This window comes from Podarcis melisellensis, assembly GCF_964234715.1.
Source record: "Podarcis melisellensis genome assembly, chromosome: 10".
In the NCBI taxonomy this organism is placed as follows: Eukaryota; Metazoa; Chordata; class Lepidosauria; order Squamata; family Lacertidae; genus Podarcis; species Podarcis melisellensis.
In genome coordinates this window covers 42,303,506-42,325,206 of record NC_138542.1, presented here as the reverse complement: position 1 = coordinate 42,325,206, position 21,701 = coordinate 42,303,506, and the positions used below count along the sequence as shown (strand labels likewise).

The window sequence follows — 21,701 nt, the reverse complement described above, 5'->3', positions numbered from 1 at the left end:
AAAGGATTTCGGGAGTTTCCCTCGGTCCGGCCTCCCCTTCTTTTCGCTTCTATCAATCTCTGGTGCCGGTACTCCATTCATATCACCCAAGAGAATCAATTTGTGATCTTCCAATTCCAGTAAGATACGTTCTAACTTCTCAAAAAACTCCATTCTATTTGTATTCGGTGCATAGACTGTTACGACATTGATTTTTTCTCCCCGATAGTTTAGTTGTATTCCCAATATTCTCCCTGCATCATCTTTACAGGTCAATACAGGGGCCCACTTTTCTTTGACATATATCACCACCCCCTTTTTCTTATTTGTCTCCGAGTTGACAAACTCTACTCCCAGTCTTTTATTCACAAGAATATGCTTATGTTTCTTAGCAATATGGGTCTCCTGAAAACAAATCACATCATATTTCTTATTTTTCAAAGCTTTCTCAATTTTATTCCTCTTAACCCTTTCGTTCAACCCATTCACATTCCAAGACAAAAGTTTTAATGTATCGGCTATTATTTAAAAATAAAAACTCTCTAATCAGGCTCTTAAATTATAAGCTTGCGCCTTTGCTTCCCGAGGACTCCTCCTCTTCTACCGCCTCTCTCCCCACTGCGGCCTCATCTTCTTCATCTCCTGATTCCACCACCTTCTCCTCTTTCCTCAACCCTCTCTCCTGCCCTCTCTCTCTCTCTTCCTCCTCTCCCATCTCTCTAGTTCTCACTCTAGTCTCTACCTTCCCAAGATCCTTTTCATACCTCTCATAAACTTTTCCACCTCCTGCAGGTCCGACAGTCTGAATTTTTTGTCTTTATAGAAAAAGGTAATCCCCTCTGGAAATTCCCATCTAAATTGGATGCCATTCCTCTTCAGAACTGCCACCAAATGTTTATACCCTTCTCTTTTGCGCAGTAACCTGACTGGTATTTCTTTGTAAATAACAATAGGCCTGCCGTCAATTCTTAATTTATTATGGTAGCTCGTCCTTAAAATCAAATTTCTCATCTCCAAAGAGTTAAGAATCACTAAACAATCCCCCAAGAATCTATTTACTTTTAGATGTGGGGGTTTTGTCAATCTAAATATATTCTCCACTGTCATGGCCACCTCTTCCTCCTTTATGCCCAGCCACCTGGAAAGTTCATTAATCATTTTCCCTTTAATATCTTCATTTTTTTCCTCAGCTACCCCCCTAAATTTGAGGTGAAGCTGTTTTTGTCGCATTTCTGCCATGGCCAGATTGTCCCAGATCTTATCTTGTGATATATTTATTTCTCTTAACTCCTCTTTCATTCTAACTGATTCCTTTTTCTGTTCTCTCATCTCTTTCTGCAGTTTTTTATTAGATTCCTCGATTATTTTGGACTTAGCAGATAACTCTTGGATCTTAGTTGTAAGTTCTCCAACCGCACCCTCAATCCTCTTATCAATCATCTCCTGTACTTCTCCCAATTTGTTTTCCATATATAACTCATTTTGCTTGAATTCCTCCTTTATTCTTGCCCATAAATTATCTAGGTCTTTAATTTCTTCCTGGCGAGATGATTTCCTATCCCCAGGGGTACCACCCCCTCTTTTCACTTCTTTCCCATCCTTCCACATCCTTATTAACTCTCTTCTTCCGCAAACCCACAAATATCACAAATTTCCCCCCCCCTTCCCTAGACCCCAAATCTTAAAAAAGAAGAAACACAAGGGAGTATATCAGGAGAAAGTAGCCCCCAGATAAGCCCCAAAAGAAAACCCGGAGGAGGGGCACCAATAAACTTTATCCTGGGCCCCGCTTGCGGTACGGTGGTTGGACTGGCTAATGACCTCTATAGATCAAATCAAGTTATTCCGGGTCCGATGACCCAATAAACTCTCCGGTGGCCTCGTCGATTGACTCCGTTCAATAGATCAAAAACTGGCCCAGAGGTTCACCCTCAGAAGGTCATAAAGGCATGTCACCCCCACTATGTCTCTTCGTCCTAAATCTGGCCTTAGGGTCCTTTAAGTCCTTAAAATCCTTATGGTCTTTGAGGTGCTTATAGCATGGGGTCTCCGCGCCAGTCTCCTCCTCTCCTCTTTTTGCTGTTCAGCCACTCCAGTTAGTCCGCTCCAATGATCCCAGGCAAGTATGTAGAGGGGGAGCTGCGTACACCTCAAAACGTCCCAGGAAGATTGAGCAAAAGTCCCGATAAATGGGATAGGTAGCGCAGGCACGCAAGCGTGGGCGTCTAAAGTCCTGCAGGCAGAGTCCGCCTTAACCTTATTAAAGTCCGCTTTAGCCTGATTAAGCGATAATGGCAATAGTAACAGTAATAGAAAAAATCCCTACTAATAACCTTCTTCTTAACTATGGCTAAAATAAAGTCCTTAAAGTCTCCCCCAGTTCAAATTCAGTCCTACTCACTCAGTCAGATTAGTTACGATGAACTTCCTCATTCTTACGGCTTCACGTCTGCGCCATCTTAACTCCTCCACTGAGTGGACTCTGTCATATAATCCTTAAACCACCAGGAAGCCCACAGCTTTAAATCAAAATTCTCGTTAAAATAGCACTGTTTCCGGCGTCAGACAGGCCACTAAACGCTGGGGTTTCCATTCACTCTTCAAGGGAGTTCGTCGCGTCCCCAGCAGAAGCTCGAGGCATCGCGCTGTAGAGTCGGTGTCTCCTCGTTTGCGCTCGCGGTTCCTTCGCCCTCACGCCCTTACGGTCCGGAGGAAACGAAGCAGCCGCTCCCACGCTGCCGAGACCTTATCCTCCAAGGGTCCCCCCCTTGGGGTTTTCGGGGGTCGCTGAGCCTTCGCGCGTTTCCCCAGACCTCTACAACGCTCAGAAAGCCGAGACCGGGCTCTCTGCGCTTCCTCGCTGTCCGCGACCGGAACCGGAAGTCCGCAAATAAAACGTTTTAAGTGTGTTTTAAGTGCAGTGTGACACAAGATGGCGATAGTGAGCCTGATGGAAAATTCAATGTGTTTTCAAAAACACTTCAAAAAAACATTTTCAGAACGGTTTTTATATGTGTGTGGATTCCACCTGTTTGTCCAGCTGCTGACTATTTGTTTTCTCTGTACCAATGTGTATAGTTAAAGATCTGCCAATGAGGCTGATAATTCTTCATATGATGAAGTGGGTTCTAGTTCCCAAAATTATGCAACAATAAAATTGTTCAAAGTCTTCAAAGTGTTATAAGACTTTGTTTTGTGTCTTCTTCATTAGGTTTTTTTTAAATAAAGCTAAAAACACTTCATGAGCTGCTAAAGAAAGGTAACTAAGTCAGTGCCTATGGAAATGTAGCAAAGCAAGTAAATAAATATTTCCCCTTCCCCTTCTCTTCTATTGTGCCAAGGTTTATTTACAATTAGTCCTAGTCAGTATAGTCAAGGAAACGATATGCAAATACATTTTTCTTTGGCAAGTGGCATCAGGTATTTTTAAATGTACACAATAAACATCATGCTAAAATTACTATTTTGTTGAAGGAGAGGTTTGTTTTTATTTTGAAGAATATTTGATAAAAATAATAATTGAAATAAACATTTTATATTACAGGAACTCAACAAACCTCCATTGAAAGTGAGCAACTTGAAGCACACTCTGCTGAACAGTTTGCTGGCCTACTTCATGGATCATCACCTGCTTGTGACCCACCTGAAAACCCACTTCAGCTATATAGAACAGGGAGCCCAGCTGATGAATTCTACCACAAAAATTCAATCCAAAGTATTTTGAATTCGGCACAACTGCAACAAGAAAACAGCACTGATATTTCAGTTAAAAAGAAAAAGCCACCCATTTTAAGCAGAACTATATTTCCTTCTAAAAGTAATCTAGGAGAAACTAACACACTGGCTGGCATCACAAGAACTGGGGATCAGTGGGTTGTTAATGCTGCAGGGTTTGTGGAGCGTGCTTGCACACTTGGGAGGATACGATCTTTGCCAAAGACTCTCCTTGACATGCATTTATCCAAATATGTTTCAAAATCAGACTCTAATCTGATTTCCTACCCATCTAATGAGCAAAAAGCAAGAAGAAATTGGAATGAATCTACAGTAGATCCGGAAAGCTCTAGAAGAAATTCTGAAAGAACACCATCCTTTACTTCAGAATGGGAAGAAGTAAGCCTCTGATTTTTTATACCATACATACATACATACATACATACATACATGAAAGATAAGTAGAATGTGATGGAGAGCCCTGAATCAAAATTCAAAGAGATGAATGTCAATAGCATTGAGGCCCTTGAGTGCAAAAAATATGTCTAAAATGTAGGATAAATAAATACCGTAATTTTCGCTCCAAAACACACTTTTTTGCTCCTAGAAAGTAAGGGAAAATGCCTGTGGGTGTTACGGAGCGAATGCACTCGACCGGAGCCATGGCTGCCATCAGTCAAGCAAAGCGGGAGCCTCTTGCAGGGCTGTGCACAGCTCTAGCTTCGCTTGCTTTACAGCCAGGAGGAGGGGGAAGAACCGAGGAGGAGGGAGGGAAGGAGAGCCATGGCAGCAAAGCAGGCAGCAGCCGCTTACACACGAGGAGGGACAGACGGGAGCCATAGCGAGCCGGAAAAAGCGCCGCGTAGCCAGCAACAGCTGCTGCAGCCTCAGCTAGCGAAGGTCCATGCACTCTCTAAATGGAGCAATGAAGCTGCAGAGGGACGGCAGGGCACAGGAGGGCTCTGAGCCACGAGCGCAGTGAAAACCAGTAAAAAAGTTTTTTAAAAGGCTGTTGGGGACAGGAGGGCACGGGATGAGGGAGAGGGGGAAATTACGATTCTCCCAGCGTCTCAGCTGATCCACTGAGCAGCACTTAAACTGCTGTAAGTGGCTGCTGTCCGGTTGGCTCCTTTAAAGCAACAGTGCTCTTTCCCTCCCCCCTCCCTGCTCAGCTCCTTTTCCACACACCCCACGCGTGTTCCTTCTCCCCTTAAACCCTCTCCTTCATCATTAGCAGCATCCTCCACCCACCCCACGCGTGTTCCTTCTCCCCTTAAACCCCTCGCCTGCATTATTAGTCGCATCCTTCTCCACACACCCCACGCATGTCCCTTGTCCCTTGAATGCTTTTCCTTCCCTCCCCACTTAAAACGTGGTTACAAAGCACAGATCCACATGGATCCTCAGGATTTTTGCACTGGGTCACCCCAAGTTCACCATCAGATCACATAGCATATCCATGGCTACAGCCTGCACCAAAAAACACACACGCACCCACTGTTTCATGGGGCTGCAATGGCACAAAAATGTGGTTACAAAGCATGGATCCACGTGGATCCTCAGGATTTTTGCATTGGGCTACCCCAAACTCACCGTCAGATCACGTCTGTGGCCACAGCATGAACCACAAAAATCATACACCCACTGTTTCATTTAGAATATTTTTTCTTGCTTTCCTCCTCTAAAAACTACGTGTGTTATAGAGCGAAAAATACGGTAATATAACTCCCAAAGCTGTGATGGTTGGGGCTGAAGGGAGTTGTAGTCCAAAACACCTGGAAGGCATGAGGCTGGTGAAGACTGGATTAGATAATACTCATTGAGATGGACAAATAATCTGCCCTATTATAAGGCAGACATGTTCCTGTGCACTGTAAGATCTCTGAGCACAGTGGAACTTTTGGTATTTGTATGTGTGTTTCTTTTCTTTTCTTTTCAATTTATAGCCCTCCAGGTCACTTGAGAAGACCTGTTGAACATTTGGAGATTAAAAAACACACACACATTCTAAATCAATTGGTGAACCTTGAGTTGTAAGTGTTTTTTTAAAAAAATGGTAGAAAAATTGATAACCGTGCTGCATATATACAATCCTTTGCACAAGATCAAAAGTGTGCTTGGTTTTTTTGATGAAAACAAAAAAAGTACTATAATGAAAAAATTCTCAGGGAATATATATTGTGATAGCCCCAGAGCAGTTAGATATCTGGCACAAATTTCAGAGGTTTTTGTTGCAGTGCCATAAGCTTAATGGAGGTTATTATCTCCACAGAGAATTCAGTCACCTAGATGTAATCTGTGGCCTTTGGTTGCAAACCAATTAATGGTTCTGTAAACTGCAGTTTCCAAACCCAAGGGAATCTCTTGTTAATTCAACCAGTCTCCCTATAACAAGGGACAATAGAAGAAGTGTATAATGAAAAATTGACAAGCACTATGGGTATGTGGAACAAAGCTAATTGAAGAAATTACCACCAGCCCTTTAGTGTAAAAGCACATATACCTTATGCTTGGTAATTGAATGAAAAGGGATGGGTCCTGTTGAAATATGGACATGTCTGCATCTATTCTTCATGGACAGTCTTTGACTAGAGTCCCTCACCAAACCTTAGGTTTTCAATTTTTTAAAAAATCGTAGCTCCATTTCTCTTTTTTGCTGTGTGCTATGATACCAAACATTTTAAGATACTGAGTTAGGTGATCTTCACCCGATATTAAGTAGGGTGGCCCCCATGCTGTTGGAACTGCATAGACTGCTTCTCTGATAATTTTTGAAACTACTGAGATTGGAGAGGGGCCAGTCACATGTTTTTGTGTACTGTTCTCAAGTCTCTTATTGCCCCTTAAATAATACAAGCAATTTTTGTTTCTTTACTTGTAAATGTATCATGAGGCATAATCATAGCATTTAATACTCCCCCCTTTTTTCTTTCAGATTGATAAAATAATGAGTTCCATAGATGCTGGTATTACTACTGGACTAGAAGTGATTAATGATGGTATTGCAAGTAAGAAATAAATACTTTTTCTTTTAATATGATAACCTTAATCACTACTGTGATAGCTAGGAAAATGGTAAAATATAGCCATGTGTTGTGATTGTATCATATTTTAGTAGCACTAGCCAGGGTTAAATTGCATTCAGCATTTTTGATACAGTACAGCAGTTTGGGGGCACTTTTCACCCTTTAATCAGTACTAAAAATAAAAACACATACTGCTATTTGACTTTGAATAACCATGATGTTCAAAGCATATGCTTAAATTCAGTGCCTCTCTTTATCATTTTTAATTCATTTGTGGACAGATATGTCAATAGGATACTATTAGCAATGTCACATTGCTCATCTATTTCTGTGCTAGGAAAAGCAAGTGTCGTTGTAAAAAATTGTAACTAAAGAGAGCTATATCTAAGCCAGAAATGTTTTCCTATTGACTACTGAAAAAGATCAGTGTGATTGATATAAATTATGATTGACTAGAATGGTTTGAGTAAGTGAAACACAGAGGAGATGAACAGGAGAAATTGTGGCAGGAAATGTTGGTAGAGAATTAACTGATTTGAGTATGGATTGAATTTGCTGATGAGATATGGATGGGTAATATAACTGGTATTTACTTCCTTTTTCCTTTTTAACTTTTCTAAAGAAAAAAAAATACTGACCATGCTAGTGGTCATATCTGCCAGTGTGGCAAACTAAAGCTGTGGTGCAGACATGACTTAAATGCTTGTTATTTTCCACATATGACTGTGTCATGTGTTTCCAGTTGCTTATTTTTAACCACCAGCATTAGCATTAGGTGCTCTGGTTACAAAGGGACACTGGGGCCAGGTTACTAACCAGCCCTCATCATTACATGCCGGTATTGCTCTGCTATCTGTGTGATAAGTGTATACCTGTGCAGATGTAAAGCCTACACACATGAATTCCAGGCCTGTCTGTTTAGAATTCCCCTACGCAGACGTCGATGCTCAATTTGCAGGGCCAAGGAGCTGCATACCTTAGAACTTTTTAAAATGCAATCTGAAGGCAAAACAATATGAGAATGGTTGCCATGCAACCTCCTTTGGGGGTGGCAGTCCAAAGCAGGGACTCTATCACTGAAAAGGGTGCCTCCCTGTAATCATTTACTATACTTGTCTGCTGAGGATGTAAAATTATGGGCAGGCACATATCAGCAGTGTAGCTAGCCGCTCAGGCGCCTGGAGCATCACATGCACCCTTGGTTTGGGGGCAGGGCAAGTTGGGGCAGGGCAAGCTGCACCGGGCCTCATCACCCCCCCCCTCAGCTGTAGGGTGGCTGAGGGAGAGGTGGCAGGTGGATGCAAGCCACAAGCTGCCATTTTGGGCAGTGTGGAGCCTGCAGGTGCCCAAGCTACCATGCCACTCCCAAAAAAGATGTGTGGCTCGGTCATGCTGCAGGCCCTGCAGTAAGTGCTGCCCCCCATGGTGTGGCACCCAGTGTCCCGCCCCAGCCCCCTAGCTATGCCTTTGTTCTTGATTGATTCCAGCAATATAGTTTGTTGTTCTGTTAGGCATTCATTTTGGGTTAATTGCATCTCTAAATTAACCTGACAGTTAAAAATGCCACAGACTTATATAGCCCATAGCCATTTTGTCACCCCCCTCAGTGATGACACCTGGGTCGGACCATACCCACCGCACCCCCCTTCCTACGCCACTGGCACATATGGAGATAGGCCATCCTTGCCTCATATATGTTCAGGTTCTCCATAGAAATCTCACAGACCTAGTGTCATCCTTTATATTTCATAGCTTTTTGGTCACACTGCTTACATTTTTTGTTACAGATAGGTAGCCATGTTGGTCTGCCATAGTCAAAACAAAAAAAATTCCTTCCAGTAGCACCTTAAAGACCAACTAAGTTAGTTCTTGGTATGAGCTTTCGTGTGCATGCACACTTCTTCAGATACTTCTGTTTCGGTGTATCTGAAGAAGTGTGCATGCACACAAAAGCTCATACCAAGAACTAACTTAGTTGGTCTTTAAGGTGCTACTGGAAGGATTTTTTTTTGTTTTTACATTTTTTGTGTCTCCAAACACACTAACCAACGATAACTTTTTGTATATCTGCAAGTGAGTTCTAGTCCATGAAAGCTTATACCACATGAGTAGTCTCTAGACTGCTATGATATTCTGAATGTTCTTGGAAAGAAAGTAGTTAGTTGCAATATTGTTTGAGAAACAGTAGATTGCTCAGTAGCAGATTGCTCGATTTTTTTACTGTAAAGGTATATGGCACGGCCATGTGTTTCCACTCAAACTGATATCTCTTGAAATCAGAATACACATTTTAGAACAGGAAACAGTAAATGTATTTTTCTAAACACTAACTCTGTCAAACTGCACCAATTGTCTTTTGTATGATCAGTAATAGAGCAGTCATAAAGTGATGATTGAGAAAGAAGAAACTAGTGTAAGTATGTATTTAGCCTTTACTGCGAGTTGTTTAAACCCTTTTTCCTACATTCTGTGATATTGGTTTCAAGAGGTATATGTTAGTAGCTCCTCAGTATAGTTGAGAGTGTAGTTACTACCTGTAATCTTAGTGTAACAGTCAAAGTTTCATCTACTCCTGGATGAAAATAAGAGAGAAAAGAATAGAATAGAGTCCAAAAAACCCTTAATGTTTTTAAAGGAAGAAGCACTGCTATATTAGCCATTCTCTGTATTGGTTACCATATGGTTGTAACTTTGGCAAGCTTATTTTCCTTCAAAGCTGTTAATATCCTCCCTCTATAAGGGCAGAAATGAGATAAAATATAAGTATTTAATTAGAACAGAATTTTAATTGGAAATGTGTAGGCATTTTGATATAAACCATTTCCCCACAATTTTTTCTTATATATTTAGGAGAATATAGGTTGATATATAGGGTTAGTCATAAACAGAACCATTAAAATCAGTGGATTTCAGCCAACTTAACTGCTGTCTGCTGATCTTCACTAGCTACAGTAGTCTCATGCATGTACTCTTCAATGAGAAGTTATCTTTATTAATCTAATATGTGACACTGGCTTTGATATTGACCGTATTTTAATATGGATGCATGTTATGCATGTTGCCAGTGGCTATGGGTGGTAAAGAATACAATCTCCAGATTTCTGCCAGAGTGATTCAAGACTCTGAGAGTTGCAGATACTTTATTTATATCACCATTAAACATTGTCTTTCTTAATGACAACCATTAACAAATGTGTTTATTAAAATTGTGTGGGCTGAGTTTGAGAATAAATGACCACTCAGTCAGTAGTTATTGAGGACATCTGCAGCATGATTCTATGTATGTTTACCTGAAAGTGAGTCCAGTTTTGTTCAGTGGAGTTTGCTGTCAGGCAAGTGTGCATAAATAGTATCATAGCCTTTGCCACACAATCCTTTTTTCTGCATTGTAACAAGATTTTCTATACTTAATAAATTGCTCAGGCATAAACCTATTCATCTCTTATTATAATCTGAACTGTAAACAAAGAATAGGAGCAATGTGTGTTCTGTGCCAAGGAATGCTAGAGAAAGGAGCAGGGAGATATTAGAAAATAAAGACAAAAATATTGCAAGTATTCAGCTCTATTAAACTGTTTTTTCAGGTATATAAGCTATTCAAAATATTTAGGACCAGGAAACCTTTGTGATTTTGTTTAAGAAAGCAAATCTTAACATCTTGGTCTGATGGCATTATGCAATTATTTATTTAGAATACTTAAAATAGCTTTATAGCTTTATTCTCAAAATAAAACCGCACTCAAATATGATACAGGTTGTAATCCAAGGACTGCATTCTATTCTGGGCAACTTTTGGGGGCCACATGGCAGTGGTGGGTGGGGCTAGATGTAAAAGTGGGCAGAGTAATAAGCACATTTTTACCTTTGCACTGTAGGCGAGCTTCTACACACCCACTGTGTGTGCCAGATAAGCAGGCAAGAGGCATTATCAGAGTTCAACGACACATTCCAGTCAGGCAAAACACTCAGGGAGGGTGTGAAGCAAGGCAGTTGAGGCGATTGGCCAGGAAAGGGAGTGTGGCCTGGGAACTCTTATCCTCCATTCAGGATTTTCAAAGGTTGATGGATAAATGTGCTTAGTGGTGAACTTGATATACAGTCATACCTCGAGTTGAATGTGCTTCAGGTTGAGTGCGTTCGAGTTGCGCTCTGTGGCAACCTGGAAGTAATGGAGCGCATTACTTTCGGGTTTCACTGCTCGTGCATGCGCAGACGCTCAGAATGACGTCACACGCATGCACGGAAGCGGATAAAATGCAGGCGCAGACACAGACACGTCATCGCGTCTTGCGTTCTGTTCGGGATGCGAACGGGGCTCCGGAACGGATCATGTTCGCATCCCGAGGTACCACTGTATTAGCACCCATGGGGGTTGATGGTCTATACTCTAAAGTAGAGCCTTTCAAAGTGTGTGTCGCGACATGCTAGTGTATCGGCTGCAGTGTGTAGGTGTGTCGCACGAATGCTCCCCACGCTCCTTCCAGGGGTGGAAAGGGATTAGTTTAACCTCCAGTTTGCTAGTAAAACTGAATTACTGTGTCACAAAATTATGTAAAACCTAATTACTGTGTTGCGAAATTATATAAAACTGAATTACTGTAGTGTGTCGCGAAATGACGCATGTCTAAAAAGTGTGTCACCAACATGAAAAGTTTGGAAAGCTCTGCTCTAAAGTGATGATTCTGAATCCTCTTTGCAGTACTGGGAGTCTGTGTGCTGTGTTACACATTGAGAAGGGGAAATTAATTGTTCATCTGCTTCTCGGAAATATCATTGCAGATTTCTCATCCTTAGGCCTTAAATAGAAATCTTTTGAAGCACAGAAAATCTGAAGTGAGATTATTTCCTAGAGGCTGTATCTAAGCAATAATGTAAATGTGCACAGATAAGTTTGGAACTGTTGGCCTTGTTGCACACCACCCCAGTCTCTGAGCCATGTGAGATTCCAGGGGTTCATGTTTCCTTTGGAGTGAGGAACAGTGGAGACTGCAGTGTCTTCATGACATAATGATTATTTCCAGGTATTTACATCCTGAGCCTACAGTGCAGTGGTTCACAGCATTAACAGCCCAAGAGGGTCTTGCTTCCCCCATAACCTCAGCTTTGGATTCAAACAGAAATCAAACATCACTCTGTCTCTCTCAGTTGCCAGTTTGCTGTTTTTCCTCTAGTTTACATCACTCCACACTCTATTCTCAGCTTTGGATTTGTCCTTCTATCTGTGAGTTGGAGGAGAGGCCCCACCCCTTTGTCTCTTCTCTTTGTTCATCACCTAGGGTATCACTTTAGCAGGAAACTAGCCTGGCTGTTCCAAGAATTAGAAGGGGGCCTAGGCATTAGAAGGGTCTTGGCATACACCCTATTCCCCCTACTCACAAACTCACAACACTATCCTTGTTCAGACCAGAAAAGCATTAGTATCTAATAAGTCAGCAAGGTCCCAGCAAGAAAACAAAAAAAGTAGTAATACATCTCTTTTCTGATTGTCCTCTCAGTACTATAGCCTAGTGAACTGCAGAGGATTTAGGGCAGACTTTCTATTAGTACTAGATTCTGACTGAACGTTTAGTGATAACATTAGAGAGAAATGAATGCCAGACTACTGCAAGAAATGTTGAAGAGAAACTACAATTGAATTAGATTTCCAACATTCCTTGGGGGCTGACTTGGAAAAGAACCAAATCTGGTAAGTTGATTGTGTGAAGTAGACTGATGACGGGGACCTTAAGCTCAGAGACTCTGACAAGTTGCTGGGAGTCTGTAGGCTGGAAGAGTCTTCTTGTAGCTGAAAGAAACACTGTCTTTGGAGGAGGAGAGGCAGGTGAGAGGATACAAGCACAAAGAGAACTAGGACTAATTTATGATGCTTTATACACTGTCTAAATTTATTTTGGTTGTAAGATTACTTGATTATTATTTCATGGTATCCTAATGGTGAGCTTATTGTCCTAGTGTGGATCCTTACATAGCTGCCCATCTACTGCTGAGCCAGGTTCAAGTTTCTTGTTTAACTTTACAAAGCCCTGAATAACTCAGGTCCAGGGTCCCTCAGGGATCATCTGAACCCTTATATCCTAGCTTGATCACTGAGATCATCTGCAGGAGTGTTATTGGTCATTCTTCCAGTTGGTGAGGCTCTTTTGACAAAGCCTCTCCTTCTACCAGAGGGGAGGAGTTGTGAGTGGAAGCCAGTTCCCACATTGACAGGGGGGTGTATTTGGCTCCCTGCGTCAGTTATTCTGGCTGGCTTGGGGGGCGGGGTTTAGTCACATTTGAATGGCCGCGGCAGTGCCGTGCCCTCATTCTGCTTCCTGAATTCGTCAAAATTCATTGGAATATGTGTGGTGTGTTGGAGGGCAGGTTGTGGCCATCACCTACCCCTCCCCTTGTTGGGTATTCCGTTAAAGGAATCCGGCGGTCGTGGATCCTGTCCAATGCCCTGCTGATGGCTAGGGACATGGCATGACCTCCGGTGACATCAGAGGAAGCTTCCAGTTGTATTTGCATCAACAAGCTCTTCCCACTGGTTGTTAAGCCTCAAATGACTCCCAGCTGTGCAGGGTGGAGTCATGTATAGATTGTTTGGTCCAGCCAATACCACTCACATGCTGTAACCAATAAAGTTGTGGCCTTTTTTTAGCCCATTAACCTAAAATACTTGTGTCCTTGTGTCTTATTTATATCTAAGTGGGTGGCGGGTCCTCGACTCACAACAAAAAGAAACTGAGCACATAGAAACAATTGAACATGTTTTTCTCCACTGCCAGTATTACACAAACATATGTGCTAGGTTTAACCTGCCAATAATACACAAATTTCCAGGACACACAGGGCAACTCTGTATCTCCTTACTGCCAATGGAGATTTAGCAGGCATCTTCTGTGGCAACTTTTAAATGCCTGCTGAAAACTTTTTTATTTCACCAGGTCTATGCAGGCAATTGATAAAGCATCTTTCCGCTATGGTTAATTGAGGTCTGTTTTTAACTTTTTTAATATAGTTTTTATTGTATGGTTTTAGGTTTTTTTCTGCTGTAAATGGCTTTGGGTTTTTTATGGTGTAGCAGTATATAATTTTTTTTTTTTAAAGGTCCCATCCATGCACAAGAGGGAGAGAAAGAGTGCTGATAGTTGGAATCCTGAACAGAAGCACCAGTTTATTTTTATATGTAGTGGGGGTTCAGGATTGCTCGCACTCTCCTACCTGGCGTGTTTTCCTAATCTTGCCTAATGTACGTGAATTGGCTGTCACATTTGATAAAGTTTGTGTACAAGAGTCTAACTGATATAAACCTGATGTCTATGTAATCCTTTTCAAATATGGGGGAGGGGGGACTGACCACACAGATTGTGTCTACATGCAGTCCCCTACTCCAACATGACTTCAAATAGTTGTCAGTCTGGCCTGCCAGCAAGTGGGCAAACATGGTCCTATGGCCTACTTCATCACCATTAATTCACAGTTGGGGAATATCTTTATTAGGACCAACCAAAATGTCACAAAAGAATACCTAAATAATTCTACAGAATTCTAAATCAGGCAACAAGTTGCACAAAGCAGGAGATTGGGGACGGGAGAGTTTTTATAAAGGACGGGGAGAGGAAGACTGGATTTGTACTGTATATACTTGAGTCTAATGCGCAATTGAATCCAATGCACACCTTAATTTTTGTAATGTAATTTGGCCAAAAAAGATGAGCATTAGATTCAAGTAAATACCGTATTTACATTCCGTCTGAAGAAGGAGATTGCAAACTGAAGTAATCTCTTGTATTTGCAGGTATCAGATTACGTGTAGAATTCTGGGATGAAGAATCAATGGCCTAGTTTTTGAAAACATCAAATCTTTCTATTATTCAGCTCTTTTTCAGGTCTTAAGCAAAACACCAAGCTTCCTGGTTAAGCAGAAAGCAGATGCACAGCAAAACATGGCAGTCTTTATATCATCAAAGCCTGAGAAAAATCTTGTGTGGTATAATAAGTAAAAGAGTTGATTCAAGCCAACTTGTGGAGTATTGCCTAGTGATAGGAGGAAATGTGATTCTCAATATGGAAAATCCCTTTCCAGCTTGTAAAAAAATAATTATCCTTGTGTTGCAGATACCACCCTGAATGGCTAGATACAGTATTCTCCAAGGTACATAAAAAAGGCAGCTGTGTTGGTCTGTAGGGAAAAATCCTAGAAGTCCATAGCTGGACAATACTTATATCAAGTAAAATATCGCAAAATAGTGTGCAGGCTTTCAAGTTCTTTAGAATAATTAATCGGGCAAGATGTCTTTTACAAAGCAGGAGTTGTAGGTGGAATGAGGATGGATCTTGAAACCTTGTCGTCAGCATTTAGACCCAATCTAAAAATCTTCTATTCTTTTGTTTAAAAAAGTGTTTCATGTGTAATAGAAAAGTTTTAATCTTCTGCTAGAGACCACATAAAATTTGATATTTTGCTACACTTTTTTGCCACTAGTTCAGCCAATGTCTAAGCAAGCAACCAAATTATTTTTAGCTATATAGGCTTGTCTAAAAGGTTCACGCTGTTTCTCACAATTCATTGATTTGGCTTGAACAACATACCTTTAGGCTATTTCTCTGCTCTCTCCATGCAGCTTGAAAGTGGGAGGTTTTAGGTTTTCCCTAAGTTTAGCTGTATGGTTTATTATTACCACTGCATTTGCTTGCAAAACAAAAGTTATGAAGTATCCATTTGTGAACCTGGGGGACGGGAAGGGCTGACATGGCAACAGGTAAAGAATCGCCACAACAACATTCTGGAATTGAAAATTGCCACAACTTTATTGATTACAGATGTAGGTAGGCTTTGGGGATGCAATGGAGGCAGCAAAGTGGGAGCTCTTTGCTGTCCACGCTGCCATGTAGTAGGCTTGATTATGAGCTTGAACACATGCTCAGTTGGCTGCAAGAACTACACCACTTATGCTATAACCCCCACCCAGTCCATTTCATCAATCACAGCTACCCATAATACCAAGTGAAGCATCAGGGATACCTCAGGAGCAATCGTATCAATGACCTATGAGTCTCAACATTCCATAATGAAGCTAGGACTTCAACAGGATCACCTGCTCAATCCACTCAGAAAACTCAGTAAGTGTTCATGAATCTATCACATTCCGTCCTAACTGGTCCATCCCTCCCTTTGCAGGGGAAAATTGTTGCTGCAGGTTCAAACCTCCCTAGTTTGAAGGTATCAAAAACATTTCTGAAGGAGGGGAATGAGACAAATGCCTAATTTTCTTATACATGGATTGCAGCTGCAGTGCACAGAACAGGATTTCCTCTATTCTGCCCTGCAAGCATGCAGAGAATTGGGGCATGCAGAGAATTGGGGCATGGAGAGCACCATATGGAAAGCCTTGTGTGTGTTAAATAAGCCTGACTAAGACGTGCCCTTATTACAGCTTTTCTCTTTATCTGCTATACCTCCTCCTGTTCTGATTCAGTGTGTTTCCATATGTTTCACAGCAATTATAGGGGGAAAATCAGTGCCAGGCAGCTTACACAAACAAAACCTCATTGATGTTTGAGGGACCATATAGATGTGAAGGGTCACTAAATCACTTATCATATTGATCACGTATGGTCTCTCCTTTATGCCACATGCAGCATTGCCCCATAGATGACATTTCTTTTACCATTTAAGAAGCAGCTGTTGGTACCATATATTAGAAGCTACACTGCACCGGGTTCTGATTCTCTCCCGCCGTTTCTGGTTACAGACAAGAAACATGTAGCAGAATACATTCTCCAGACTCTTCTTCTCATGTTCTACTACATCTATATTTTCTTCCCTGTATTTTACTTTAAAAAATAAAAGAAAAGAAAAAAATGTAATGTAAATGTAGGGGCATATCACAAAACATCAACCTCATAGATGGTCAGTCAGCAAAGCCACAGCATACTACTTGCCTATTTAAGTAAGATCTACTGCAACATCTACTGTAACAATTATCTCCAAAAGAAGACACCCTTTCTTCTGAGTTGAAAGATATACTGTATCGCATTTTAAAAAGATAAGTGTAAAAGGGAATCCTATCTCCAGCATCAATCGCCATCTAATATTTTTATGTAGAAGATTTTTTCCTATATTAAATATGTTGCTTTAGAAACAATTGGCAGGTTGCACTATTGTTTTTGACTTCTTAAAAAAAGTGTTGATATATTTGACATGAAACACAAAGCTGTGAAAATTGCATTATGCTGTATATAAGATGACAAATCTGGGCCAATGCAAATGTCTGGAAAGAATAGTTTTAAAGAAATGTAGAACAACTATTGTGTTAGACGGGAACACAAAGGGAATGACATCAGCCTTTCAAAGTTGAAAACTAAATTTGAACAACTAAAAAGTCAAGTTTCAACACGACTGAACATTACAAACTTTACATTTGATGGTGTGAAGCCATGAGTATTATTGGATGGACTGCATAACTTAGTGGTAGAGCACATACTTTGAATGATAAAGGTCATAGGTTCGCTCTCCCGTATCTCTAGGTAGGACTGGAGGTGAATCCTATATGAAACCCTGGAAACTACTAGTCGTGGTAGACTTGCCTTCCCCAATCAGATGCCATCCTAGAGTTTTGACTACAACTCCCAGCTGTGCTGACTGGGGCTGATAGGAGCTGTAGTTCAAAATATTTGGAGGGCACTAGGTTGAGGTAAAGCTGGTGTATGCAATACAGAACTAGGATGATCGAACTTATGATGCTCACTATAAGGCAGCTTCTTTTATTCCTAGAGTTCTTATGACTTCTTCCATGCCACATGCAGAATTTGTCAAAAAATTATTCCATTATTTCTATATAAATCATGTTTGAAAGTTCTTTATCAAAATTACTATTAAATGCTGTTATGGAGAAGGAATGTTGAATTTCAAAAAGTTTTTCAACACACCCACATCAGTTCCTGTTGTTTTCCTTTCTTAGAAATGAATGTTGCTCTCTCCATTTCTTCTTGTACGAATATTGGGAAGCAAACTTCAGATCATACCAGTTGATTTGCTTCCACCCCCTACTCTCCTCAGTGCAGGGAGAGGTGAGAAAAACAACGGGGTGTGGGTTACTAAATGGAGGTGTAATCCAAACAAGATAGAGCTGATTCTAGTCAGTAGGACTACCTATGATGGGTTAACAACACAGTTTGCTTTAGAATGGGCTGCATTTGCCCTGATAAAAATTTTTTGCAACTTGGAGGTGTTTTTGTGTAGTAAAATGAAAGGAGTGCATTTGCCAAGCTTAGGTTAATTGCCAACTATGCATGTCTTAGTTAGGGCTGCCACATGTCTGGAATTTCCCAGACATAGCCAGAATATATCAGTTGGAAACAGTGTCTGGGCGAAAAATTCCTGAAATTTGGATGCATGGCAACTCATGTTGGAAGTTCAGATTCTGGCAAATTTGGCAACCCTATTCTTAGTGAAGAGAGAACTTGCCATGATAACTCATGCAGTTAGTTGTCTTAAATGGCTGGGAGTTTCAAAGTTACATCAAAGCAAAGACTTTACATGGAACTGCCTTTGCAAAGTATTTCATGTAGTCCATAATGCAGCAGTTAGAATTTTAGCAGGAACCAGCTTTATGGAAATATGCCTCTGTTGCTATTACAGTGGTACCTTGGGTTACCGACGCTTCAGGTTACAGATGCTTCAGGTTACAGACTCTGCTAACCCAAAAATAGTACCTCAGGTTAAGAACTTTGCTTCAGGATGCGAACAGAAATCGTGCTCTGGTCGTGCGGCGGCAGCAGGAGGCCCTCTTAGCTAAAGTGGTACCTCAGGTTAAGAACAGTTTCAGGTTAAGAACAGACCTCCAGAATGAATTAAGTTCTTAACCCAAGGTACCACTGTACACCTATATGAGGTTCTGGTTCATTTCTAAGCTCAATTGAAGGTGCAGCTTGAAGAATCTATTTGTTTAATTACCCATCAGTCATGGTACTATTCCTTTAATCTCAGTGTCCCTGGTTAGTCTCCTTCTGTGCTCTTGGCCCTATTGGTATTGAATGCCAGAGCTACCAAGCCAAACAAAGCACACCTGCCATGCATGGCAGCCCTAGGCACTTGGTAAATCTCCAGGTTTTGCTTTCTCCTTGGGTCTGCAAACAAAGGTCATGTTGAGCACTTCTGGCCACTATACTTAACTTAATGGACTGCATATGGCTTGATGTCTTACAAATTGCACACCTTTGCGTTAATTGCTTCCCTATAAGTTCATTGAATTCTTTTTTCTGCATGTGACACTCTACAGCCTTGTTTAGTTGCACTGTCTGTTTATTCAGAGCCTAGACACATATATATTACCCATCTTATGAATGTAGGGGAACCCTGCCTGCCATTTTGATAAAGTGTGCATGTTCGTGTTTAAGCTGGATGCATTTCAGAATTGTGTATGGTCTTACAATCCCATGTTTCTATATCTGTGACATTGAACAAATTGAATTTTATCCTCTATTTCTAGTCGCAGGAGGGCATGGTACCAAATCATAAAATAATAATTAAAAATAATCAAAATCTGTAAGTCAATGAAATGCTAATTCCCTTTTTAAAGAGATTGTGGCAGGTAATTAAAATTGGAAGGAAAATCATACCCAAGAGCTTCTTCTTTAACGTGTGTTGCAGTTTACATTAAATATTACATTAAACATTTATTTCCAATGGTGAGGCCCCACAATCCTTTGCAGAGCTAATTGAAATCCATGGACTTGGGTGAATCTAACTCTGCATACATTCAGGCTCTTACTAGGAGGTAAATCCTGTTTTATTTGCTAGACCTACTTTTGAATAAGTGTGCATAAGATTGGCTGAAAATCAATCTGCTTCCTCAATTCTCAAAATACTGTGAAACTGTTTCTTAGATTCCTGGTGGCTCTGAATGGATGAATTTACCTTCATAAATATCAGCAACAAAACAGAGTACTATTTGTTTGAAGTCTTCAATAAATATTTTCCAGTTCAGTAATGCTTCGTTGCCCATTCAGTAGTACATAGGTTATTAGAGCTGAATAAGATATTTGAAGTCACCTAGATACTTCCCTCTGACTTCAGTTGCACTAGAAATGAGTCATAATGTGTTGTGCTTTCTGATTCACTCATATGCTGGGTGTGTAATGTTTTGGTTATGAACAATAAAGGGATTGTTTATGTAGGCACTAATTTGCAGCAGTACACACCTGGAAATAATGTATTTGTAAAAGCTTCTAACAAATATATTTTTGACCAGATGTGAATTCCTTACCCACCATATTTCATGTATATTTAGAAAGTTCCTATAAATAAACTGTTAGCCCTGTGGTTAAACATGGCATTTAAGGTGGAAAAACAAAGTTTATGAATGAATTATTGTTATAGTTCCCAGATTATCAGCTATATTGGTAAATTTAGAAATATTGAACATTCAGTCTTCTTAAAATTTATCATGTTTATATATTCTTTTCTCATTCAGACAGTTCCTCTTTTGAAAAGGAATATGATATTTTACATAGTAAAAAAAAATCATTTAACTGTTAACATGAATTGATTACCTTTTTCAGACTGAATTTTAAACAGATTATAATGAAGCTTTGCTGACAAGTCTGGTAGTATTTTATGCTTGAAAAATTTAGAAGATGAAGAAATAATTATTTTGACTGAAATGGTGGTGTTCAATTTATGTTACTCGGTTTTAACAAGAAAACATGCAACACTTCATTCATTATGAGCTGATTGAAAAGAATTAATAGGAGCAGTGGTTTAGAGCACACTGTGTGAGCAGAGCAAAGCTCAGTGCAGTCTAAAAAAAAAGGAAGCAAGTAGTAAAGCATGCAATAGGCTACAGCTAATGCTTTGCGTCTCCTGATGTCTTCTGAAACGTAAAAAATCTACAACAGGCAGATCTCTGTAACGCATCACTGGTAGAAAGGTTCTATTCAGATTTTAGCGTTTTAGCTTGCCTCTGATGACCTGCTATTTTCTGCATTTGTTTTGACTGCTCTCATCATTCAAGATTGATGCTTGGATGGGTGTGTAGGTGGAAGCAGCAGTAGCAAGCTTACAGCTTACAGACAAAAAATCTGCCTTATCTGATGGCTATTATTGAAAATGCGAGGTGTAGCCTAGGCTGTGTAATGAAGGGGAGCGAGCGAGGGGGAGCAAGGAGCATGGAGCTGCATACTGATGAATGTAGGAGTATTTGATAAAAGATTTCTTGCTGCTAGCAGTGCATTGCTCATGGTGGAGTATTCCGACAATCACATATAACAGAAAACAGCTCAGCTGACAGCTTGATATGCCTTTTCCCCTCCACTGCATGACGTACTGGTCTGTAGTAGAGATTAATACCTACGAAATGTTGAGGTAGGAGCAGATCTTACTCTATAGCTTGCCCTGGAAACTATGTGCTACTTCTGACTTTCTTTCTTGCTGGAAGCATTCATTTGACAAGCTGGCGGGCTCCTTTGATACCAATTTCTCTCGGAACACAATGTGGCAATGCCACCTCTCAGCCCAGGACCATCGTTATTATCCTGTGGATGGATATTCCCTGCTTAAACGCCTCCCTTCTCAAACTCTTTCAGCACCCAGATGCCCTGTCCAGACTGTGGGACAATGGTTGGAAAATATTGGGCTACCTCAGTATGAGAACCACTTGCTGGCTAATGGATTTGACAATGTACAGTTTATGGTAAGTGATTTTCTCTGTGTAATATTGTGTACTGATGTGTGGTTCTTTGCCTCATGAAATCTTATACAGCATAGAAGGGAATCTGTTTTGTGTTTTGCAGTGTGCTTTAGGATAAAAATGCATTTGCATAATCCTATCTGCCTACCAGTACGAGCAACGGATTTGGGAGCCACAGTTCTGCTTGGTTCATATTTCATTCCAAAGCATTTTTAAAGAAAGTAAAAGCGTGATACATCTGGGCTACCCCTGAGGGGGTGTGGAATCAGTTTTTCTTTCTATGAGGACAAGTGTATTGGTAGGGAAC

The 21,701-nt window shown here is 40.7% G+C and overlaps 1 protein-coding gene across 11 annotated transcripts in view; it reads left to right on the top strand.

The window, feature by feature from the left end:
* The window catches only part of ANKS1B (ankyrin repeat and sterile alpha motif domain containing 1B), a 343,850-nt gene that overhangs the window by 151,562 nt on the left and 170,587 nt on the right, over window positions 1-21,701 (top strand). For 6 of the 11 annotated variants that reach the window (XM_081927920.1, XM_081927926.1, XM_081927925.1 and 3 more), the window contains 3 exons: window positions 3,524-4,092; window positions 6,629-6,701; window positions 21,291-21,397. In XM_081927920.1, the coding sequence (XP_081784046.1) occupies window positions 3,524-4,092; window positions 6,629-6,701; window positions 21,291-21,397 (749 nt within the window). Of the gene's footprint in view, window positions 1-3,523; window positions 4,093-6,628; window positions 6,702-20,593; window positions 21,398-21,701 lie in introns of those variants that run through there. The other 5 variants (XM_081927923.1, XM_081927922.1, XM_081927921.1 and 2 more) reach the window with 3 other exon arrangements.